We start from the raw sequence: 24,947 nt of genomic DNA on the forward strand, positions 1-24,947 counted from the left end.
AAAAAATCCATATATTTCTCTTTCCTGTAAGTTAATTATTGTGTGTCTGTGTGTGTGTTTTGCTAGGAGTTGAGCCCAAAGCCTTATGCATGCTAGGCAAGTAATTTACCACTGATCCACACCTCCAGCCCTAATTATTCTATTTTATGTGTGCATGGTATGGGGGCCTGTGCATATGGCAAGTGCTCTAACATTACTGAGCTACGTCCCCAGCCCTCAAAGCCGATTATTCTTGACTGTCTAGTTATTTATTTAAAGAATATGCAGATAAAAACTGGGGTGACCTAGGACAAGGAAATACTTTTTAATGCTATTATGGAATATTAGAAAAAATCTAATGTTTTCTTTGTTGTTGACATGTTTTTAGAAAAAGGAGACAAATGATTTAAGTAGTATTTAAAATTGCATTTAAATATTTGTTTATTATTTTGAAGTTACTGTTTTTTTCTAAGTACCTCCTTTTAACTCTTCAGCATATGAGAATGAAAGAATCCAAAGCTACAAGTGAGGTATTTTCTAAACTAAAATGAAATGTGATATTTTTATAACATGATTATAGAATTTGGGCATCTTTGTAATGAGCTTTGTGGTTTTACTTTCTGTATAATTTAGTTAAAATTAGTTGTTCATTTTATAAAATCACTTTGTTAATTTATGTTGTGGGGTGATTCAGAAAGATGATATTATATATCTATTTATATGTTATATAAATTATAAATGTGTAAATTATGTATTATATTGTATTTATTTATGTATTGTGTGACTCCTGGTGGTGATGTCCTTCAGATTTTTCCATCAACAGTAAATCAAATAGCCTTTTACTCAGTGTAAATTACTAGTAATACTTCATATTAAACATTATCTATAAAAAAAACTGTTACAAATTACAATTGTCATTTAATCATAGAAGTTCTTTATTGAGATTTGGGCATTCTTCTTAATAGAGGTGGAGAAATTAGTATACAGTAGCTTATGAAAAGATTCTTAGGCTTTAATGATAGTATGTTTAAAATATATTAGATTTTAATAATTATTAACATATTTCACAGCAAAAATGCATATTGACTTTCTGGTTTCATAATTCAGTAAAATAGGGCAAGAAGATATTAAAATTTTATAATTTGGGAAATTCAGAGATCATATGACCAACGGTGGAATTACAAAGGTGGAATTTAGTGTCCAGGCCTTTAGACTTTGAATCTAGGTATGTGTTTTTATTGTGAGAGACACACCAGAGGAGCCACTCACATCTTGTGTAAAATTTTGCCTTTAAAGAATTACATAGACTTCTGACACAGAAGTAATTTGTAACAGAATATTTTTATATGACATTAAAAAATGAAGCTTATGCTCGTGATGTTCATTTATCTTTTTAAAATATTTTCTCTGATCACATGGTTTGATGAGTCTATAATAATGTCATTAGTGTTCAGTAAAACACATGGCAAATATTAAATGAATAAGTACTTCATTTTTGTTCACTGGTTATTGTTTCTTTTAGAAATAGTATACATACAAACTGGGCATGGTGGTACCAGCCTGTACTCCCAGTGACTCAGGAGGCTGAGAGAGGAGGTGATGACAAGTTTGAGGTCAGCCTCGACAACTAAGTGAGACCCTATCTCAAAATTTAAAAAAATAAAAAGGAGGGCTGGGGATGTGGCTCAGCAGTTAAGCATTCCTAGGTTCAATCCCTGGTAGCAAAAATAATAAAGTAAAATAAAATAAAATTTAAAAATAAATGAATGAATGAATGAAAAAGAAAGAAAAGAACCAGGTATATAGCTCAGTGGTAAAGCACCCCTAGATTCAATCTCCAGTGCCCCCCCCAAATAACAATGACAAGAAACCCCAAAATAAATAGTATACATATGCATAATATTTCTAAGTAGAAAGCTGATTAATTTATATTCTAAATATTTTCTTTAAAATAAGAACGATTGAAAATAGAGTTTCTCTATCTCCCCTGAAATAAGACTAATCATTCTACTCTAATAATCTTGTAGTTGTGAGTCACTTGGTTGTTCTTTAGGACAAGAAAGCATATAGTATCTGGAAAGGATTTAAAAAATTCTTTAGGATGAATGAAAATGGAGTTCATTTCAGTGCTAGAATTTTCTTCTTTTCTTTCAACCCTCTTTTGTTTTGTACCCCTTACATTGTAGGGTAGATGATGTGCCTCCAGGAATATCTCTGCTTCCTGACAATATTCTGCAGGTTTTGAGGATCCAGCTGCTACAATGTGTTCAGAAAATGGCAGATGGGTTAGAGGAGCAACAACAAGCCTTATCACTTTTACTTGTCAAGTTCTTTATTATTCTTTGCAGGTATGTGGTACAAAAACAAAAAAATGATCTGTTTTAAAGTAATTATTACCAAAATAGTAATGTATTTATTACTAATAATATTTATTGTTTGTTTGGATCTTTAAAGAGACAATCAGGAATTTCAAAGATTGCTTTAGAGTAAAGACAATGACAGGATTTTTTAGTTCAGAAATAAATGATAACACCAGTATTTTCTTTGTGACTCAGCTGTTAATGAAACACACTTTTTATTTTTCCCCCACCGGTGCTGGGGATTGAATCCAGAGCCTCATGCATGCTAGGCAAGTGCTCTGTCACTGAACCACACCCTGGGCCAATGTATACACATTTTTATTACTATGCATTGTATTTGTGAAAATATATCTTTTTTTTTAACAAAGTACTTTTAAAAATATTTTTTAGTTATAGATGGATGCAATATCTTTATTTTGCTTATTCATCTTTATGTGATGCTGAGGATCGAATCCAGTGCCTCACATGTGTGAGGCAAGTGCTCTGCCACTGAACCACAACCCCAGCCCCACAAAGTACTTTTTTTAAATATGTATTTTTTGAGTTGTAGGTGGACATAATACCTTTATTTTATTTTTATGTGGTGCTGAGAATTGAACACAGTGCCTCACGCGTGCCACGTGAGTGCTCTACCATTGAGCCACAGCCCCAGCCTGTGAAAATATCTTTTAACTTCCATTTTATCAATTTATCAGCAAAGTACAATTATCCTACAGGTATCCTGTTTTCCAGATTTATAGATTAGGTTTGTGGTACTTAAATTTTGGTGTACTATAAGTATCAACTGGAAAGCTTAGTAGAAATAGAGCTTGAATGTTGCTTATGAAATTTCTGATTCAAAAGGACTTAAACATCCGGATTTTTCAAAAATTCCACACTAATCTGCACAAGAATTATAAAGCTGTTAAGTTAGGAGCATAATGTGCCTCTTGAAATCTGCCCCTTTTTTGTTATCCATGTTGTATGATTTCTTCCATTTTTTATGTGTGCATATATAAATTTTTTTTGGCAGGTGCTGGGAATTGAACTCAGAGGCACCTAACTATATCCCCAGACCTATTTTATTTAGAGACAGGGTCTCACTGAGTTGCTTAGCACCTTGCTGAGGCAGCCTTTGAACTTATGATCCTCCTGCCTCAGCTTCCTGAGTCACTGGGATTACAGGTGTATGCCACCGTTCCTGGCTGTTTTATATTTTATAGTTAATAGATGAATATGGTCTTTTTTTTTTTTGAGAGAGAGAGAGAGAGAGAGAAATTTTAATATTTATTTTTTAGTTTTCGGCGAACACAACATCTTTGTTTGTATGTGATGCTAAGGATCGAACCCGGGCCGCATGCATGCCAGGCGAGCACGCTACCGCTTGAGCCACGTCCCCAGCCCGATGAATATGGTCTTAATTTAACTTTTTAGTAATCTTTGACTTAGTTGCTCATTGCCTTTCATTGCAAAAATTATAAAATGATTGAGCAAGAATTGCTAAAACAGTTCACCCCTAAATTAGGTTCACTAAGAACCTTAGGCATACTTCTGTTTTCCTTTTATTGATACCAGGGATTGGACCCAGGGGCACTTAATCACTGAGGTGCATCCCAGACTTTCATATTATTTATTTATTAATTTTTTAGTACCAGGTATCGATCCCAGGGGTGTTCAAAGACTGAGCCACATCCTCAGCATCCCGCCATTTTTTTTTTTTTTTTAGAAAGAGAAAGAGAGAGAGAGAATGAGAGAATTTTAATATTTATTTTTTTTAGTTTTTGGCAGACACATCTTTCTTTGTATGTGGTGCTGAGGATCGAACCTGGGCCGCACGCATGCCAGGCGAGTGCGCTACCGCTTGAGCCACATCCCCAGTCCTTCTTTTTTATTTTATATTTCCAGAAGAGGTCTCACCAAGTTACTTAGAGCCTCACTAAATTGCTGAGGCTGGCTTTGTACTTGCCATCCTCCTGCCTCAGCCTTCTGAGCAGCTAGGATTACAGATATGCACCACCGTGCCTGTCTTGTATTTTTTAAGATAGGATTTGGCCATGAACTGAGGATGGTCTTTGTTTGTTTGTTATAATTAGTTATACATGATAGTAGAATGTATTTTGATATATTATACAAATATGGGGTATAACTTCTCATTCTTCTGGTTGTACATGATATAGAATTACATTGGTCATGTAATCATATATGCACATAGTATATTAATGTCCAGTTCATTCTGTTGTCTTTTCTATTCCCATTCCCCCTCCCTCCCCTTCATTCCCCTTTGTTTAATCTAAAATACTTCTATTCTTATGCTGGTCCTGAACTTGGAATCCTCCTGTCTCAGCCTCTTGAGCCACTGGGATTACAGGTGTGCACCACTGTGCCCAGCCACTAATTCAGCTTTAACTGTGTGTAAAATGTTATATTCACTTTTTTAATATTTATTTTTTAGTTGTAGTTGTACACAATACCTTTATTTTATTTATTTATTTTTACGTGGTGCTGAGCATTGAACCCAGGGCCTCGCATGTGCTAGGTAAGTGCTCAGCAAATGCTCTACTGCAGAGCCATGACCCCAGCCCATGTTCACTTTTTTTAAAAAATTATTTTTTTATTTGTTTAAATTAGTTATATATGATGGTAGAAAGCGCTTATATACTTTGATATATCATACATAGATGGTATATAATTTCTCATTTTTCTGAGTATACATATTGTAGGATATCATATTGGTCATAGTTACATATATACATAAAGTAATAATGTCTGTTTCATTCTACTATCTTTCTTATCCCCACATCCCCTATTCACTTTTTAATATAAGCTTTATTAGGAGATAATTAACATACCATACAAATCATCCACTTAAATGTATTATTTGGTGGTTTTATGCCCAGTGTGGTGGCACACATATCTAAACTTAGCTACTTGGGAGGCTGAGGGAGGAAGAATGCAAGTTTGAGGCAATTTAACAAGACCCTGTCTCAACAAGGACTGGGGATATAGCTTACTGCTTGAATAGCATGTCTGAGGTCCTGGTTACTGAAAGAAAATAATAAAGTATTATTCATTGGTTTTAAACATATTTAGAACATATTTATGAGCTTATAAGGAAACTCTCAGTACTCATTGGTATCACTCCCCATTCATTCTGTCTCCATCCTTTGGTAACCACTATCTACTTCTGTTTCATCAAAATGAATGTTTCATAGAAATGAAATTATATATTATGTGATCCTTTGTGACTTACCATAATATTTTCAAGGTTCATCCATTTTTTAGAATACATTGATACTTCATTTCTTTTTGTGGCTGTATAATAATCCATCATGGATATATCATTTTATCCATTTATCTTTTTCATTACAGGTTAATTAGTTGGCATGAAGTGGTATCTCATTATGATTTGACTTGCATGTGATTTTTCAAGGCCCATGATGTTGAAAATTTTTTCATGTGCTTATTGGTTATAATTATTGGAAATATAATGTGAGTTACATGTAAACTTTAAAATTTTCTAGTATCATTAACAAGAGGAGAAACAGCCAAGATGACATACTGGTCTGACTTTTTGCATTAAGAAACCTGTTAATTAATTTTTTCTGTTCCCTTAGCATTTACTGGATTTTTTTTTGGGGGGGGGTGTGTGACATTGGGGATTTAACCCAGTGGCAGTTTCCACTGAGCTACATACATCTCCAGTCCTTTTTATTTTTTATTTTGAGACAGGATATCACTAAGTTGCTTAGGGCCTCACTAAGTTGCTGAGGCTGGCGTTGTACTTGTGATCTTCCTGTCTCAGCCTCGAGAGCCACTGGGATTGCAGGTTTGCACCACTGAGCCTAGGACATTTACTGGACTTTATTTTTATTTATTTCTTTATTTTATATAGTTTTTAGTTGTTGATAAAACTTTATTTATTTATATGTGGTGCTGAGAATTGAAGCCATTGCCTCACATGTGCTAGATAAGCGCTCTACCACTGAGCTACAACCCCAGCCCTGGATTTTAAAATGTATATATGAAGTCCCAATGGTACAGAAAATGAATGAACTTTACTCTTAAAATTATGCAAAAAATCCTTCAGATGTAGTAAATATTAGCATATTATATGTGATACTTCAGTCTTATAAAAATGGAATAAAATCAGGGCCATATTTTAATTAAACATCAATCACTCACTGACCTGCTTTAAACAGGATGTGAAATTATACTCTCTTAGAGTATGTAAATATGCCAGTAATCCTTCTATTGAGGAATTTTAATGTAGTTGAGGAAATACAAGAATGAAAAGGGAATTGTAATTAAAAAAGCAAAGTGAAACCTATAAAGCAACATGTGATATGATGGTGACACTATATACAAAATCTAAACTAATAATCTGTGTAGGGAAAATACAACCTTTAAATAAATAATCTAGATTGAAATAATTGCTTATGTTCAGGTTATAAGAATATTGGTCAGCCAGGCATGGTGGTGCATGCCTGTAATCCCAGCAGCTCAGGAGGCTGAGGCAGGAGGATCCTGAGTTCAAAGCCAGTCTCATAAACTTAGTGAGGACCTAAGCAACTCAGTGAGGCCTTGTCTCTAAATGAAAAAAAATATAAAAAAGTTTCAGCACCCCTGGGTTCAATTCCCAGTACTAAAAAGAGAAAAAAAAAAAAAAAAAGAATACTGGTGATTTTTTTTTTCCTTCTGGTTCTAATTTGTGGTTTTGTCTAATTTTCTTATAAGTAGATACAAGTCTACTTGTCTGAGAAATTGTGGTCTTATATAATATTTGCTATCTTAAACATTTTCTGTTGATAGTAATTAAATGGTGCTTGAGGTGTATTTTACATTTGTGGGAAAAGAGCTATATAACTATATTGATTTTATGTTTTAATAAGTATCAGTTGTAGTTTGTTCACCCATACCTGTCCTCAAAATTCAAGCTTAGTACACATTTTGTTCACCTTTCAAGTGTAATAAAAATATGATTTTTTTTATCATAGAAATCTATCAAACGTGGAAGAAATTGGAACATGCTCTTATATTAATCATGTTATCACCATGACAACACTCTATATTCAGCAAGTAGGTGTGAACTAATATATTATTCCTTTTTGGTACTTATTGAGACTTTTTAAAAATATTATAATTAATGTAATTAAATGTTTTCATAGGATGTAATAGTTAAGAAGAGAATTTAAATTATCATTGGATAGTAAATATTTCAGAAATCTTATACATACTAGTTTAAATGTATACAAGTAGCTGTTATGTTATTTTAACTTAACAAATTAAAGTGTTTTGTAAATGGCTTTTTAAAATGACCCAGTTTGTGATTTTGATGTATTTATGTATTTAGCTACTAAATATCTTATTGCAAACATCATTTTTCTCAAAAGAGGATTGGCTATTTTAAACATATACTAGGAAAAATTTAAATTATGAGAGGGTATATCTAGTCTATGTGATTAAATGACCCCTTTTGCCTCAAAAGGAAGTTATTTGAATAAAAATGATTTATTGTTAGATGGTGAATGAAACATGTCTATTTTTATGTTTAACTTTATTCTCAGTTAAAAAGCAAAAAAAAAGAGAAGGAAATGGCCGATCAGACATCAATTGAAGAATTTGTGATCCATGCATTGGCATTTTGTGAAAGTTTATATGATCCATATAGAAATTGGAGACAAAGAATTTCAGGGTATGTCTTATAAATCACATTATTTAGAATGTGAATGTAAGAATATATGTGATTTTTTCAAAGTGAAAGCAATTGTAAAGATGTGTATAATACCCACAGATTTAACTCTGAGAGAAATATGTTAGAGGTAATGAATTAGTGATAAATGATACTTCCAGATAATTAAATGTACTCTGAAGTTATATTTTGTAATACTATTGAGTACTGCTAATTTGATTAGAAATGTTAAAAGCATAGTGATATAAATAGAGTACTACAGTTTTTAAAGAAAATTTCCATTTACAGAACATTTTACTACTAGGAGTATATCTTGCTCAGCGGTATATATGGAAGGCTTTACATTTGATTTACAGCATCCCCAAATACACATATTTCAAGTTTTCAAATACCTTATAGCAATGTTTTGTTTTTTTCTTTCCATGGTGCTAGGGATTGAACCCAGGGCCTCCTACATACTAGGCAAGTGTTCTGCTGGTGAGCTACATCAACTATTTATTTTTAATTGTGAGCATGTATCAGTCAAGGTCCAGTCAAGGCAAACTAAAACCATACTAGATACTAAAAGACAATGTAATACTAGGAAATTATTAAACAGATATTAGAGAACTGAAAAAGCAAAGGTGGGACATACAGATAGTACAGAGATAGTGACTTCATGAAAGTTACCTTCTTGAGGCTTTGGGAACAAGGGGAAAAAATTGGAAGCATCAGAATCAAGATGTTTGGAGAATAGGCCCACTTACCCTCTAGAAACTCTGAAGAAGGAGCATTGCTCAGCTGGTACTGGTATTGCTGACTAGCTGGGAACAGACTGGTCCTGGGACTGCCAAAACTGAATTAAGGACAGAAATCAATTGCCATTTCTTTAATTAAGAACTGTTGGGCTGGGGATGTGGCTCAAGCAGTAGTGCGCTCGCCTGGCATGCGTGCGGCCCAGGTTCGACCCTCAGCACCACATACAAACAAAGATGTTGTGTCCGCCGAAAACTAAAAAAAAATAAATATTAAAAAAAAAAAAAAAGAACTGTTGTAGGAGCAATGTCAATGGTAAGTATAGAAAAGAATAAGAATAGGGAAGCAGTGCCTGCTTGACTTTTTCTTCTGGCTTCCATCTGGTACCCACTATTGGGCATCCCCAAAGGAAGGCAGCTGGGAAACAAAGAAATAATTTTCATTGTCAGCTCTAGCATCAGAAAGCAGAGAAAATGTAGAATTGTGTGTTTGTAGCATAGTGGCTGTTAAACTACAATGCGAAGAAAAGACCACTGACTCCAATTTTGAATCAAATTAAAGCAAGCTTGTATTTGTGTACATTGGAGCTGGCCAGGACTGTCTTTCCCAAAAACCCCAGGCTAGAGATCATTCCCCCAGCTTTCCAGGAACACGATTTTATAGCACAAAAAGTTGCAAAGGGGGGTGTCTTGAGAACTTACAGAGAACAGGATTTTGACAAGCATAATACAAAGCAGATAGCAGGTTAATGATCTACATGGCATGACATTTCAAGGTACAGAGTAAATTCAGATCCCAACATCAGAATTTATGAGGCACCATTGAGGTTTCAGAGAGGGTTGTTACCTGGTCAGCGGGAGTCAGGATTTATGAGGCACCACTAAGATTTTAGAGAGGGTTGTTATCTGGTCAGGGAAAGCGAGGCTTGGGTGAGTTCAAGGCACGGGCAGGAATTACAAACAAGTTTAGAAATTACAGTAATTTATAATAAAACAGAGATTAACTTTTCATGACTTTGTACAAGATGGCTCTCAACCTTAAAATGGAATTAGGTTGGGTTCATCAGTGATAGTAGCTTATTATCAATCCAGAGCTCAAAGAATTTTTTAAACTCACATGTTGTTCTTATCTGTGGGCATAGAATAGGAAAAATTGTATCATCACCCTCAGTGAGACCTCTTTTCAAATTTTCTAAAAATCTGCTTAAGATATTTCCATTTTCACTGTCAATTTAACCTGATGCCATTTAGAAATAATTTCTACTTCCTGCAACATGGTCACAATTTTGTTTCAAAAATTCAGATTTTCACTGAATTTCAGTGTTTTTTATATATACCCTCACTTTGAATAGATGAAGAATGTATAACTGAGAGAACATCTGTGTAAACTATGTGGCAATTTACTTTGTATGTGCTATATAGTAATAAGATTTTATTTTTTTCAAATGGGGTCTTGCTGTGTTGCCCATGCTGGCCTCAAACTCAAGATCCTTCTGCCTTAACCTCCTGAATAACTGGGATTATAAGCATGGTATAATTTATTGAAATAAGAATACATCCTAGTGAGGGGTTGAGGAAATGTTGGTTAAAGGACATAAATTTTCATTTAGACAGGAAGAATATGTTTAAGAGATAAGTTTTACAACATAGTGACTCTGTTAAAAACAATGTATTTTAGGGGCTGAGGCTGTAGCTCAGTGGTAGAGCTCTTGTTTAGCATGTGCGAGGCACTGGGTATTATCCTCAGCACTACATAAAAACCAATAAGTAAAGGCATTGTGTCCATCTCCAACTAAAAATAAAAGGAAAAAACTCAACCAAAAATACCCCAAATTTTAATACTTGAAAATGGCTAAGACAATAGTATGTTAAGCCAGGCGTCTAGGCATGGTGGTGCAAACCTGTAACTACAGTGATTTGGGAGGCTGAGGCAGGAGGATCATAAGTTGAAGGCCAGCCTTAGCAATTTTTTGAGCAACTTAGTGACTCCCTATCTCAAAATAAAATGTAAAAAAAGATCTGGGGATGTAGCATATTGGAAAAGTGTCCCTGGGTTTAATTACTATTACCAAATAAAAAGAGTAGTATGTGGGGTATTACATATGTTATAATTAGCTAGATTTGGCAATTCTGTAGTATATACATATTTCAGAATATCATGTTGTATACAATAAATAAATATGCATTTATTGTCAATTTATTTTTTAAAAAGAAGATATCCTTTAGTTAAGGCAAGAAGAGAAATAATAGGAACATGTGCTTCAATTATGAAAATACAAGAATCCTCTCTGAGTGTTTCTACGTTTATTATACACCTTGAGAGAATTTGTCTATATGAGTTTGGTTCTCCAGAAAAGTAGAACCAATAGAATGTGTAGGATTTGTGTGTGTGTGTGTGTGTGTGTGTGTGTGAGGGGGCACTGAATTTTTATAAGGAACTGGTCGTGTAATTACAGAATCTGTTAAGTCCAAATCTTCAGTGTAGCTTGGCAGGTGTGAGACCTGTTTTGGTCAGCTTTGTCACTGCTGATTAAAAGACTGACCAGAGCAATTTTTGAGAGGAAAAGTTTATTTGGGGGCTCATGGTTACAGTCATTTTTTTTTTTTTAGTTGTAGATGGACACAATACCTTTATTTTATTTATTTAGTTTTTATGTGGTGCTGAGAATTAAATTCAGTGTGTCTCACGTGCTGGGAAAGTGTTCTACCATTGAGCCATAACTCCAGCCTGGTTTTATTGTAATTTATAGACAGAAGGCTCCATTCTTTGGGCTCAACAAGAGGCAGGACATCATGATGGAAGAGTCTGGTGGAAGGCAGCAGCTCACTTGTTGATCAGGCAGCACAGAGAGAGAGAGAGAGAGAGAGAGTCTACTTACCAGATACAAAATATATACCCCAAAGGTACACCTGCAGTGACCCACTTCCTCCAGCCACATCTCCCCACCTTCAGTCATTGCTCAGTTAATCCCATCAGGGAGATATTTCAGTGACTGGTTAAGGCTCCCATAACCCAATCATTTCTCCTCTAAATCTTCTTGCATTGTCTCTCACACATGAGCTTTTGGGGGATACCTCACATCCAAACCATAACAAGACCCAAGAGAACCAGTGGTGGTAGGGTGGTAGGTGGACACGCAGAAGAGCCAAAGATGCAGATTAAGTGCCATGGAAGACTTGGTCTGTTAGAGAATTCCTTGTTGCTCAGGGAAGCTAGTCTTTATTCTATTCAGGCTTTCAACATTGTGGAAGACAATATGCTTTACCCAGAGCCCACCAATTTACCAGTTATTCTTATCCCAAGACACCTACCAAGTTAATAAAGTTAGCCATCCACAGTCCTTACACTTCTTGACTGTTTATTAATGGGAAGGTACGAATAACCTTCTGAACACTTTCTTTTCTCTTGAATTATGTGCTTTTTTTTCCAGAGAGAAGGTCTTTTTTCCAGACCTTTTTTTCCAGGTCTTTTTTCCAGAAATTCCAGAGAGAATTTCTTTTGTAAAGATTTTGTGTCACTCAGAATATACTAGATTATGATAGTTTAATAAACAAGGGACACAGAATAATAAAGGTTTATTTATGGTTCATGCTATCTGTATAGTACTGTGGGTATTCAGGAGGTTCTGCTTACCCTCCTCACCCAAGGTCCCAACCTGACAGAACAGCCAGCTTGTTAGGCTTTGCTATTTTCTACATGAGAGAGACAAGAAAGTGGTACAGGATCTCACATTGATAATTGAATGTTCTTTTTCAGTCATGTCATGTGACACAAAACATTTTCATTCTGAACTCATAAGTCAGAACTAATGACATGTCCCTAACTACCACAAAGGGGCAAGAAGTTCAGTTCAATGATATGACTAGAAGTGCTGTAGAAATGGAAGTAGTTGCATATAACATCATTACTACATTTTGCCTCTCCCTGTACGTTGTTTATGTTTCTCTAAAGATGCAAAGAGATAAATAGCAGTGCTTTGTTTGTAGCCTTGATACTCATTTTGGACTTTGGTTCCCAAAGAATGGGAACCTCTATTTTGACATGCATGCCAGAGATTTCTCAAAGGAAAGCATATCTCTTCCTCCTACTCTTTGTCATGTCTCCATTTTCCACCTTATGCTTATCACCAATGGCAAATCTAAGAGAACATTTTAAGTTTTGAAACAATGACAGAATTTCTTTTTATAGACAGCAAGGCAGGTACAGAAAGGAACATAAACTCAGTCTGAAAATGATAGAGGAGAGTCTTTTAAAGAAATCCTTAAAATAAGAGCAAAATGAATTCAAATATATGGGAAAGAGAAGATTTATAAAAAGATAGACTGATAAATTTTTTTTTAAAGAGAGAGTGAGAGAGGAGAGAGAGAGAGAGAGAGAGAGAGAGAGAGAGAGAGAGAGAGAGAGAGAATTTTTTAATATTTATTTTTTAGTTCTCATCGGACACAACATCTTTGTGGGTATGTGGTGCTGAGGATCGAACCCGGGCCGCACACATGCCAGGAGAGCCACATCCCCAGCCCAGACCTGATAAATTTAAGGGGAGTAAAATTGGTAATTGAAAACAATTGTAGTTTTTGACAGCTACAAACAAGAAGAAAATTTTTAAATAGTATAACATATAGAAAAAGAATTCTACATATTTAAGATGGCAACTGAAAGGGGAATGGAATAGAAGATAAAAAGTGGCATTTAATGAGTACATGCAATATATTTGCCAAGAATTATGCTTGAAGCTGTATATTATCTTTAATATTGCATAGCAGTCTTGCCAGTGATATAAGAACAACTTCAGAGGTAAATGGTAAAGCAAGGAATTCAGACTTGAGATTCTTTGACTTTGACCGGGAGATTCAAATCATCGACTTAGGAGAAATTGCTCATGGAAAAACCATACACAAGATCTGTAGCAATAACTTACATTTTATTTATATTACTTTTGATTCTGAAGTTAAATGGAAATTTGGAATGTATATATTTTTATGCATTTGTGTGCTTATTGTTTACCCCCAAAACCGGATAGAACATATTTAATTAAAATCAGCATAATTCCAATCATGATCATTTAAATTTTTATGAACTTTCTTGTTTGATGAAACAAATGGATGCTCTTCATACCACATGTAAGTTAGGTTATTTTTTAAATTATTTTTTTAGTTGTAGATGGACACAATACCCTTATTTTGTTTATTTTTATTTGGAGCTGGGAGTGAAAAAGCCAGTGTCTCCCACTTGGCTAGCACCCTACCGCTGAGCACCCCTATAATCCAGTTTTATTGGTCTGTTAGTTCAGGTTTGTTTTTTTTTTTTTGTTCGCAGAATCCCACAGAATAATTTCCTCAAGTGGAAATAAAATAAGTCTATTGGAAAGAAATCTTCCCTCAAAGTGACTTGTTCATTCATTCTGACATGTATTTAAACATGTATTTATTAAGTTCTTACTCTGTTCTCAGCGCAAGTTTAGTAGGACTCATTGCCTTCCTATAGAAAAATAACATGTATCCCCTGGGGTTCCTATTTGCCAAAGCTGGGGCAATATTTGCACAAAATAATTACAGAATTGAATTACTGTAGTAATTCTTGAATTCAAGAGTTCATATCAGTGGTAGCTAAGGAAGATGTGAAAGCTATTGTATATAGTATAATACCTAGTGCCAATTAGTAAATGTGCAGAGGATGCTGGAGTTGTAAAAATTTATCATTTTGATTTGCTCATTATAGTAAAGAATGGATAAGGCAATCTTGCCTTATTAATTATTAATGGAGAATAAATACAGGGGAAAGTTTTGATTAGAGTATGAGGTACCTGTGCGAGGTAACCAGCACCCCAGCAGAGCAGATTCCTGCTAAAAGGTGGGGGTGGGGGAGTCAGAAATAATCAGTAAGAAATGAAGACAAAGCCGGAGATTAGATTTAAAGGGGAGCACCTGATGGGTGTCACAGCCCTGATAGGAACTGGAACTGAACAACTGAAAAAGCCTCAATTCTTGTTTAAGGGTAAGAACATCAAAGGCAGGGATAAGGTTTCAGGGTGGGAGGGATCTTGTTTCTTGGTGTATCTGGGATCTTGTTTGGTGCTCCATAGGTTACGCCCATATCCTGAGGGTTTTGTTTGATCCTAAGGCTGTGAGCTGAGGCAGGGCACCAACTTGATCTGGGGTTTCAAACTGGGGAATTTCACCCAGGATTTCCCAGAAAAGCAGCTTCCCTGCTCTGTGTTCGCTCAAAACAAACCCATAATTCATATATGGGTTCCAACAGAGCATGATATTTGCATGATTTAAAAATATCTTCCCACAGATTATTGCATATAAATAATTTAGTAATAATTTTGGACAGTATTGGACCAAATAATCCAGTTGAGTGGGTGACTAAAAAACATTATTAGTAAGAAGCAGATAAACATCTTATGCCTCTATATGTGATATCCTAAGAAAGACACGTGATTGCTTTTGTGATATTCTATCTAAACATAATCTGAAATCATTTGTGAGGAAACACCAAGCAAATCCTAAAGATTTGTATTCCAATTCTAATTTTTTAAAAAAGGGATGGGGATAGCAACAGTGTACAAAAAGAGATTGTAGGAGTATTTCAGATTAAAGGAGGCTAAAGAGACACTAAGTGCAATACCTGACCCTGGAAAGAAAGCTGTCCTGGAAGGAGGGTAATATTACAGAGGATGTTCTTAAGTGATTTGACAAAACTGGAATGTGGAGGTAGATTAAAGTATTTTATCAATGTTAATTTTTTTTGCTATTCTGTGGTGTTATATAAAACCCTATTCTTTTTTAATATTTAATTTTTAGTTTTAAGTAGACACGATATCTTTATTTTCCATTTGTGTGGTGCTAAGGATCGAACTCAGTGCCTCAAGCATGCTAGGCGAGTGCTCTACCACTAAGCCACAACCCCAGCCCCTAAAACCCTATTCTTAGTAAATATTCATTATAGATAGTATGAAGGGGTGACCATTGACATATGTGAATTCTTTTTAAATATTTGGAAAAATATTAAGTGTAAATATGTGTTTACATTAATTCATGTATATATGAGGAGAAAGTATGCAAATGATAAGATTTAGGATAAAATGTTAACAATGAACTTAGGTAAACTGTATTTGCTGTTCTTTATACTATTCTTATTGTTGCTGCTTTTGTAGGAGCTTGGACATATGTCCAAATAAAAAGTTAAAAAGAGAAATGATAGTGTCCTATACATGGTGAGAGAGCAAAAAAGAAGCATAACCTACCTAACCAGGGGAAACAGCTTATAAAAACTGAGATGCAAACAAATATTTTGCAGCCTTCTCAGAAACTAATTGATATATGTTTTAATCTGCCAGGTGCTAAGTGCTTGGCTCAAATAGCAAATAAAAGTGGGGCCACCAAGTATGCTATGTTTTAAAAATGCTATAAGACTAAAGTTCCTTTTTAGTTCTATTAACCAGTTGAAAACATGCAGTGCAAACAATAGGCTTTAATTTTTGTGTTCTAATATAATAGTTCTCACCTTTTCTTTATGTTAGCTTATTAAATTTTTTATGACAAATATGGAAGTTATTTATGTTCTTATGTTACATCTAATACAGGGATTTGAGAATTCATCTTTGATAATCAAATTATAAAAGTACATTTTCATTATGTTAATCAGGTGAGAATATTTATTGTTTGTAGCACAGATTGTTTGGATAGGATATAACCAGTCTAATCATTAATACCACAATTTATAATAAAAACACAGAATGGAGATAATCTCATGGACAAATCTAACTGAAAGTTAAATCAGATTTCATCTTTTTAAGTTAATTTTCTGCCATACAACTGAAATTTTTGACACTCCAGTAAATTTTGTGTTTTTAGAAAGACATACCAAGTCTTTGATAAAGATCTTAAAAAGAAGAGCTAATAATGTTCTAAGATGTCATGTTTGAAATTAAATATAGGAGGTATGATCATTTTTATGACTTTCACACGTTGGAAATAGGCTTAGATTTGGAAAGTAGTGCAGTAGAAAATAATGTCTGAGGTGATTTCTAGTGAATCTAGACGTTAGATCTGGATCTTAGGATTCTTTATTCTGCTATCAGTGAGTTCTGCTGTACCTATTCTATTTGGTTTATTCTGTGGTCAATTAGTTTTTCTTCCTTGTTTTGAATTATAAAGAAAGTTATTTCAATACTTTAATTATGGTCATTAAGAAGAAGGTATCTTAAACTAGTGTATATCTTGTTTAGATGTACAGAATTTCTTAGTAGCTATACTTCAGGTATTTTCACTTTCATTGGCTTTACCTAATAATGCTATATATTTTTTTTCAGGGAAGGAAATAAAATGCCTGTAATTTTAAAAAAAATTTCACCAATTCATTATTGAATGTATCATAACAATAGCATTTATTCTCTAATCTCTATACAATCATGCCCATCTAACAGATTCATTTTGCATTGAATTTAAATGAATTTTCTTAGTAAAAGCACATGGAGGGGGCTGGGGCTGGGGCTCAGTAGTAGTGCACTTGCCTGGCATGTGTGAGGCACTGGGTTCGATTCTCAGCACCCCTCCAAAAAAAAAAAAATAAATAAAGGCCTATCAGCAACTAAAAAAAAGCACATGGAGGGTTGGGGTTGTGGCTCAGTGGTAGAGTGCTTTCCTCGAATGTGTGGGAAACTGGGTTCGATCCTCAGCTCCACATAAATAAAATAAAGGTATTGAGCCCAGGTACAACTAAAAATTTTAAAAAAGCACATGGAATTTGTATTGGCCTTTCCAAAGTGTGTAGAAAACATCCATCAAAAAAACTATTGGAATTTGTCAGCAGGGTCCTTGGTGTAGTACACACTGCAGTCCCAGCTAGTCACAAGGCTAAGGTAGGAGGATCACAAGTTCACAAGTTCAAGGTGAGCTTAGGCAATGTGATGAGACCCTGTCTCAATTTAAAAAGGGCCTGAGGAAGTAGCTTGGTGGTAGAATGCTCGCCTGCCTTGAATGCCAACACCCTGGGTTAGAGCCCTAGTATTGTCAAAAAAAAAAAAAAAAGTTACTGGAAATGTTATTAAAAACAAACCCAGCTCATATTGGATCTATGTCCTTAAAGTGAAAGAAGCTAATAATCTGGACCCACTGTGTTCAGATAAAATCACAGAAAGTGGCAGAGTAACCTCTTTTTTCTGGAATTTCAGTTGTATTATAATTGGCCACTTAGACTTACCTGTTAATTTAGTAGTATTGTGAACTGATTCTTTTGTAAATTGGAAAATTTAAGGGCTAGTTCGTTTCTCAGTCTCCAGTTAGTGGAAACAACCTGGCTACATGATGCATATTTTTTTTTTTTTTTTTTAACTGAGGATTGAACCCAGGGCTTCACTCATGTTAGGTAAACACTCTACCCCTGAGCTGTGTTCAAACCCTTTTTATTTTATTTTCAGATAGAATCTGGATAAATTGTCCAGGCTCACCTTGAACTTAAATAGTCCTTTTGTCTCAGTCTCCTGACTAGGTAGGATTATAGGTGTGCAGGTGTGCACCTCCATTCCCAGCATTATGTATAATTTAAAAGAAGAAGTCCTTTAGCAGTATTTAAATTACTGATTTTTTTTCAAGATTATGCTGGTTCTGAAAGATGTTCAATATACAAATGAAAGAAAAATATTAAATTTGTTTTATAGTTGCTTTTGTAGTTGTGTCTTCTCTATTTGTCCATGTTAACAATTTTTTATTAACTTCTTTTTAATACTAGACGAATCCTTAGTTCTGTGGAAAAGAGCAGACAGAAATATAAGCCAGCTTCTCTCACAGTGGAGTTTATTCCTTTCTTTTATCGTAAGTAGCATTTTTAATTCCTTTTATTTTTATCTTACTCGTAATTTTACCTTACTCTTTATTCTTACTCTTAATTCAGACCTTAATTCAGCTTTATGAATTTATAAGATGGAGGTTGTTTGAGAACATGTCACTGGAGTAGTTGATTTGTTTGGCCGAGATTGTTGTTTTTCATTTTAATTATTCTGTTCTTCTTCTGAGAAGAACTGATTTTTTTTTTTTTAAGAGAGAGCGAGAGACAGAGAGAGAGAGAGAGAGAGAAGGAATGAGAGAGAATTTTTTAATATTTATTTTTTAGTTTTCGGCGGGCACAACATCTTTGTTTGTATGTGGTGCTGAGGATCCAACCCGGGCCGCACGCATGCCAGGCGAGCGCGCTACCGCTTGAGCCACATCCCCAGCCCCAGGAGAACTGATTTTTATTCTTTCTTGATGATTTGAATATTTTAATGATTATAGTATATTTTAGAACTTCAAGATATTTATTTATTTATAATTATTTTTTGCATGGTACTGGGGTTCTAACCCAGGGCCTTGTACTTATGAGGCAATTGCTCTACCACTTAGCTACATCCCCCAATCCACCCCTCCCCCCAATTTAAAAAAAAAAATTGGGACAGAATCTTACAAAGTTGTCCAAACCAACGGTGATTATGCCACCTCTCAAGAATATAGAAAAATTCGCATAACAGGAAAAAACCATTCTGTTTCTAGGGTGTATTGCCTCCTCAAATTTGTCAGAACTTAACATTTTGCCATATTTGCTTTAGTTTTCCTTTTTTTTTTTTCCTTCTGTGAAGTAAGACAGAAATAGTTCATTTTTTGCTTAATGAAGATAATTGCAGTGCTACTCTGTGTGACCACCAGTAGTGACATTGGTGTTAGCCAGGTAATGAAACTCAAGTATTCATAATGAGCCACACCCAGAACTGGCCTCCTTTAGAAGATACAGGACCAGAAAGTCAGCATGCCAGTGAAATACTATAAGGTGTTTTTATTCAGCAGGAGTCCAAGGGTCATTCTTTGATCTTTCAAGTGAAATTATGGGACCAAATTGATAGCTCTGGGAGCCACCTTGCTTTATAGGAAGCACAGTATCCTATAACAGCCTTTATATCCTGCATGTATAGGTTGTGCACATATTTTGTTAATTTATCCCAAGGTATTTTATGTACTTTGGGTTTGTAAATAATTTTTAATGTATTTTCCAATTGTTTGCTAAAAAATATAAATATATATACACATACATATATATATATATATGGTTTATTTTTGTCTAATTATATTGTGCCCTGTGACTTTGCTAAATAAACTCACCAATAAATTTATAGTAATTCTTTTTTTTTTTTTAAAGCGAGAATGAGAGAGGGGAGAGAGAGGGAGAGAGAGAGAGAGAGAATTTTTAATATTTATTTTTTAGTTCTCGGTGGACACAACATCTTTGTTGGTATGTGGTGCTGAGGATCGAACCCGGGCCGCACGCATGCCAGGCGAGCGCACTACCACTTGAGCCACATCCCCAGCCCCTATAGTAATTCTTATGTTATTTTTTAGGGTTGTATATGTATACAGTCCTGTTGCATGCAAAACAGTTTTTCTTTCCTTTCTAAACTATATGCCTTTGTATACTGGTGAAGTGGTAAAAGGAGACTTTTTTCCTTGTTCCTATAAGTATAGGGAAAAAAAAATCATGATGTTAGCTGTTAAGTATATTAGTTATTAAGTAGGATGTTAGCTACTGAATTTTTAATTGATGCTTTTCATTAATTAGAGTAAATTTTATTTTATTTCCAGCTTTATTGTAATCTTATGGCACCACCATTGTATACTCAGTGTGTCATTGATCAAAATGGTTTTATGTGGTACATAATTGTTTTGAATTGGCTAGTTGGACACAGGTGACTTCATTTTTTTTTGACAGCATCATAGTGAGGAGTCAGTAGAACATATGTCTTTTTCTTTCCATCAGGCCTGATTAGGGTGTTGGCTTTGGCCATTTTGATGTTGTAGAGTATATTCACTGTTTAATCTGGTGCTTGTTGATGTTGGTATCCACAAAGAACACAAGTATATTATTGTCTCCTTTGTCCAGTTAGTTAGGAGGATGTTGATGAAGGCATAATAGTCAAGATTGTTTCTTCTGGGGGCATTCTTCCAAGGATAATTGGGCTATCTTTTGGGCTACATTGGCTTCTGATATCAAAAGTAGGTGACATGGATATTCTTTTTTTGTTCAATTTTTTATCTTTTTAGGTGTCAATGGATCTTTTATTGATTTATATGTGATGCTGAGGATCAAACCCATGGCCTCACACATGCCAGGAAAGCTCTGTACCACTGAGCCACAGCTCCAGCCCAGATATATTTTTGTGTGTGATTATAGACCTTTTACCACCTCTTCCTTGTCCTTTGGTTAGCTCTGATTTTAGGAGGAATTAAGATTTTCTTTTTTAAAGAGAGAGTGAGAGAGGAGAGAGAGAGAGAGAGAGAGAGAGAGAGAGAGAGAGAGAGAGAGAGAGAGAATTTTTAATATTTATTTTTTAGTTCTCAGCAGACACAACATCTTTGTTGGTATGTGGTGCTGAGGATCGAACCCGGGCTGCACGCATGCCAGGCGAGCACGCTACCACTTGAGCCACATCCCCAGCCCCAAGATTTTCTTCACTTGTGCTATCTTCATGAAAAAGGTCTCCAGATATTTTCATTTCATTACTTTATTATTCTATTATGGTAATAGAACATTAGGCTTTATTTTCGTGGCCTATTTTTTATAATGAAATATTCCTTTCTACCTATGGTATTACTCCTTGCATGTATTGTTAGATAGTAGTATAGCCACCCCAGCAGTGTTGTGATTCAGATTGTATGGTATATCATTTTTGCATTATTTATATCTGTTACCTCCCTTGTATGTTTATTGTGGCTGATAGGAACTCTGTCATTCTCTAGTTATGTATTAAATCAGAAAAATTATTCAGTCTACAGCTTCTCTGTAGTTGTTTGCTTGTCTTGTGGAATTTCACATTATCATGTGAGGTTTAATATTTTGATACAAAACAAGTCCTATGCATGGTTTTGGATTACTTTGTGTGGCTTCCTCCATTTAATACCCTACTTTACAAATTCCAGTTGTGTAGACCTACCAATTGTTGACATCTGGCTCTAAAACTCAGAAAATAGTCATGTTCTTTTTGGGTTCCCCCTTTCTGTGTAATACCCCAGAAAGTGTCTTTGAACAGAAATCTCAGGTGATTCTTGGGCTTGTTTGTTTTCCTTCTTTTGTGTATCATAGTTCTCTGCCTTTCTGGAACGTATTTTATCCTTTTTTCTAGTTTTTTGTTTTCTTGTTTTAAAATTTTGTTTGTTTAAGCAGGAAGTCACGTGTAGTGCTGATTATTCTGACATAGCTGAAATGACTTAATTTTTAAGTCACAATTTCTATCGATACATTTTACCTCAAAGCTTTCTTTTTGGTAGTGTTGTGTATAAAATTGAAAGTAATTCTGTCATGATCTTTTCTAAGTGTACAGTGATGTATGCAAAACAATATTCATTACAAAATTATCAAAAGAAAGGGGTATAATGTAATACTTTATCAGTACGAATGGTTAAGTAAGTGTACATCATTATAGTGTTATGTGTTTTATGATCAAAAATGAATAAGGTAGATTTAAGATGTTAAGATGTAGTAATTCGGGGCTGGGGTTGTATGTAGCTCAATGGTAGAGCACTTGCCTAGCATGTGTGAGGCCCTGGGTCTGATCCTCAGCACCACATAAAGATAAATACATAAAATAAAGGTATTGTATCCCTCTACAACCAGAGAGAGAGAGAGAGAGAGAGAGAGAGAGAGAGAGAGAGAGAGAGAAGGGGAGAGGGAGGGAGGGGCGGGAGGGGGAGGGGAGAGGAGGGGGAGAGAGGAAGGTGTGTGTAATAATACACATTTGTAAAAAACATAAAGCATGCTACAAGGCTCCATACCTGTGAATTTCACATCTTTAGATTGAACCACGGTTTAAAAATAATCAGAAAAAAATTACATCTATACAGAGCATGTACAGATATGTTTCTTATCATTCTCAAAGAATACAATATAATGGGTTAGGGTTGTAGCTCAGTGGTAGAGCGCTTATCTAGCAAGTGTGAGGCACTGGCTTTGATCCTCAGTGACACATAGAAATAAATTAATTATTTAAATAAAGGTATTGTAGCTATCTACAACTAAAAAAAAATGTAAAAAAGAATATAGGGCTGGCAGAGCGCATGCCTAGCATGTGTGAGGCACTGTGTTTGATCCTTAGCATTACAAAAAAATGAATAAATAAAAAATACAACATTAAGAACTATTTTTTCTTTTTTTTTTTAGGGGCTGGGGATGTGGCTCAAGTGGTAGCGCGCTTGCCTGGCATGCATGCGGCCCTGGTTCGATCCTTAGCACCATATACAAAACAAAACTGTTGTGTCCACCGATAACTGAAAAATAAATATTAAAAATCTCTCTCTCTCTCTCCCTCTCCCTCTCTCACTCTCTCTTTAAAAAAAAAAGAACTATTTTTTAAAAATTCTTTTTGTTGTAGATGGACACAATATCTTTATTTTTATTTGTTTATTTTTATGTGGTCCTGGGGATCGAACCCAGGGTCTCATGCATGCAAGGCAAGCACTCTACCACTGAGCTACAACCCCAGCCCAACATTAAGAACTGTTTATATGACATTCATTTACATTGTATTATAAATAATCTAGAGATCACAAAAGTATACAGGAGGATGTGCTTAGGTTATATGCTATTTTATATATAGGACTTGAACATCCTTGGATTTTGGTATTCTGGACAAATCACCCACAATATTGAGGGAAGACTGTATATACTTTCTTCTTTTCTCTTTCTCCTCCCTCCCTCCCTCCCTCCCTCCCTCCCTTCCTTTCTTCCTTCCTTCCTTCCTTCCTTCCTTCCTTTTTCTATCCTTCTTTTTTAATATTGAACTCAGGGTGCTTTACCATGGAGCTACATCGCTATCCCTTTTTATTTTTTATTTTGAGACAGTTTCACTGTGTTGTTCAGGAGACTGTCTCAAAATAAACTTAAACTTGGGCTTAAACTTGAGATCCTCCTTCCTCAGCCTTAGCTAGGATTATATAGGTTTGCACCATTATGCCCAGTGCTTTTTCTTTTTCTTTTTTTTTTTTTAAAGGTAGGAACAGTCAGAGGGAGACATATTTTTCCTTGTCAGAATTTTTATGCTGTTTTAGTTTTTTCTGTCACCTGTATTTGTAATATTTTAAAAATAATAAAATAATGTATGACATTAAAAGAAAAGTTACTATTGGTACTAGAATTTTAGAATACTGGCCTTGGAATGGACCCCAGAAATGTTTTATTTAACTCTTTCATTGTATAATTGACTATTTAAAGTGACTTAGACTAATAAGAGAAAGGAGTAGTCGTAAAAAAAAGTCTTAATTTTATGTTGGGTTTGGGTTAATGTCTAACTCTGGTACTTAGTAGCCATGTTACTTCAGGCAAGATATTAACTTCTCAACTTCTGTTTGCTCATGTATAAAGGGGGCAAGATATCTTTATAAGGATATTGTGGGAATTAAATGAGATATCATACATACAATACCTAAAATGCTATCTGAACAATGGTTTCTGTTTTCCTTTCCTATTGCAAAATGCTTTTCAATCTTAACATTTGATTCTATTTAGACTTTTCACAAATAGATCTTCATGTTTTAATTTCCCACATTCTTTAGAGATGAATCATGTTGTGAAAGAAAAATTTTACTTATTTGTTTATTTGTATATTCACAGAATGTTTTCAGGAAAGTGAACATCTCAAGGAAAGTCTTAAGTGTTGCTTATTGCATCTCTTTGGAGCCATTGTAGCCGGTGGGCAGGTAAGGACAGTGTTGAAAATTAATATATAAATAATAGTTAACAATGCAAAAAGCTTTCCATGGATTGTTTAATGTATTCTTTATCTTTTTATGACTTCATGAATACAAATATTTTTGAGTTTATATCTTGTTTAAAGCTAAACTTATTTCTTTTGTTTATTATCTTCCAAAAAAACCTAAATAATAATATTAGCACTAACAATAAAATTACTGGGTAAATAAACAAATTTAACAGTTTTTGGTATTGTAAGTTCATATTTGTGTTGCCTTTCAGTGACTAGTTCTTACCATAGAGTATAGAGGAAGTTAGTCCTATTAGTCAATTTGAGGAAATCAAATTCTAGCAGTTTGGTTTCCAAAGAAAGAATTTTTAAATTTATAATTATTAAATGCATGCATACACTTTTTAGTCATGTTTCAACAAGCCCAACTTGTTTTTTATTACTTTAAAAAAAATTCTAGTAATGTTTCTTTTCTTTTTTATAT

At 34.6% G+C, this 24,947-nt stretch overlaps 1 protein-coding gene across 10 annotated transcripts in view; it reads left to right on the top strand.

The window, feature by feature from the left end:
• Nbeal1 (neurobeachin like 1) overlaps positions 1 to 24,947 on the top strand; it is a 185,907-nt gene that overhangs the window by 23,279 nt on the left and 137,681 nt on the right. For all 10 annotated transcript variants that reach the window (XR_013424260.1, XM_040294730.2, XM_021735694.3 and 7 more), the window contains exons 4-8: positions 2,166 to 2,327; positions 7,313 to 7,394; positions 7,883 to 8,010; positions 18,478 to 18,560; positions 24,376 to 24,461. Coding sequence is in view for 9 of the 10 variants with exons in the window: in XM_040294730.2 (XP_040150664.2) it covers positions 2,166 to 2,327; positions 7,313 to 7,394; positions 7,883 to 8,010; positions 18,478 to 18,560; positions 24,376 to 24,461 (541 nt within the window). In the remaining variant the exon portion in view is untranslated. The remainder of the gene's footprint in view (positions 1 to 2,165; positions 2,328 to 7,312; positions 7,395 to 7,882; positions 8,011 to 18,477; positions 18,561 to 24,375; positions 24,462 to 24,947) is intronic.

Source organism: Ictidomys tridecemlineatus, chromosome 7 (assembly GCF_052094955.1).
Source record: "Ictidomys tridecemlineatus isolate mIctTri1 chromosome 7, mIctTri1.hap1, whole genome shotgun sequence".
NCBI classification, from domain to species: Eukaryota; Metazoa; Chordata; class Mammalia; order Rodentia; family Sciuridae; genus Ictidomys; species Ictidomys tridecemlineatus.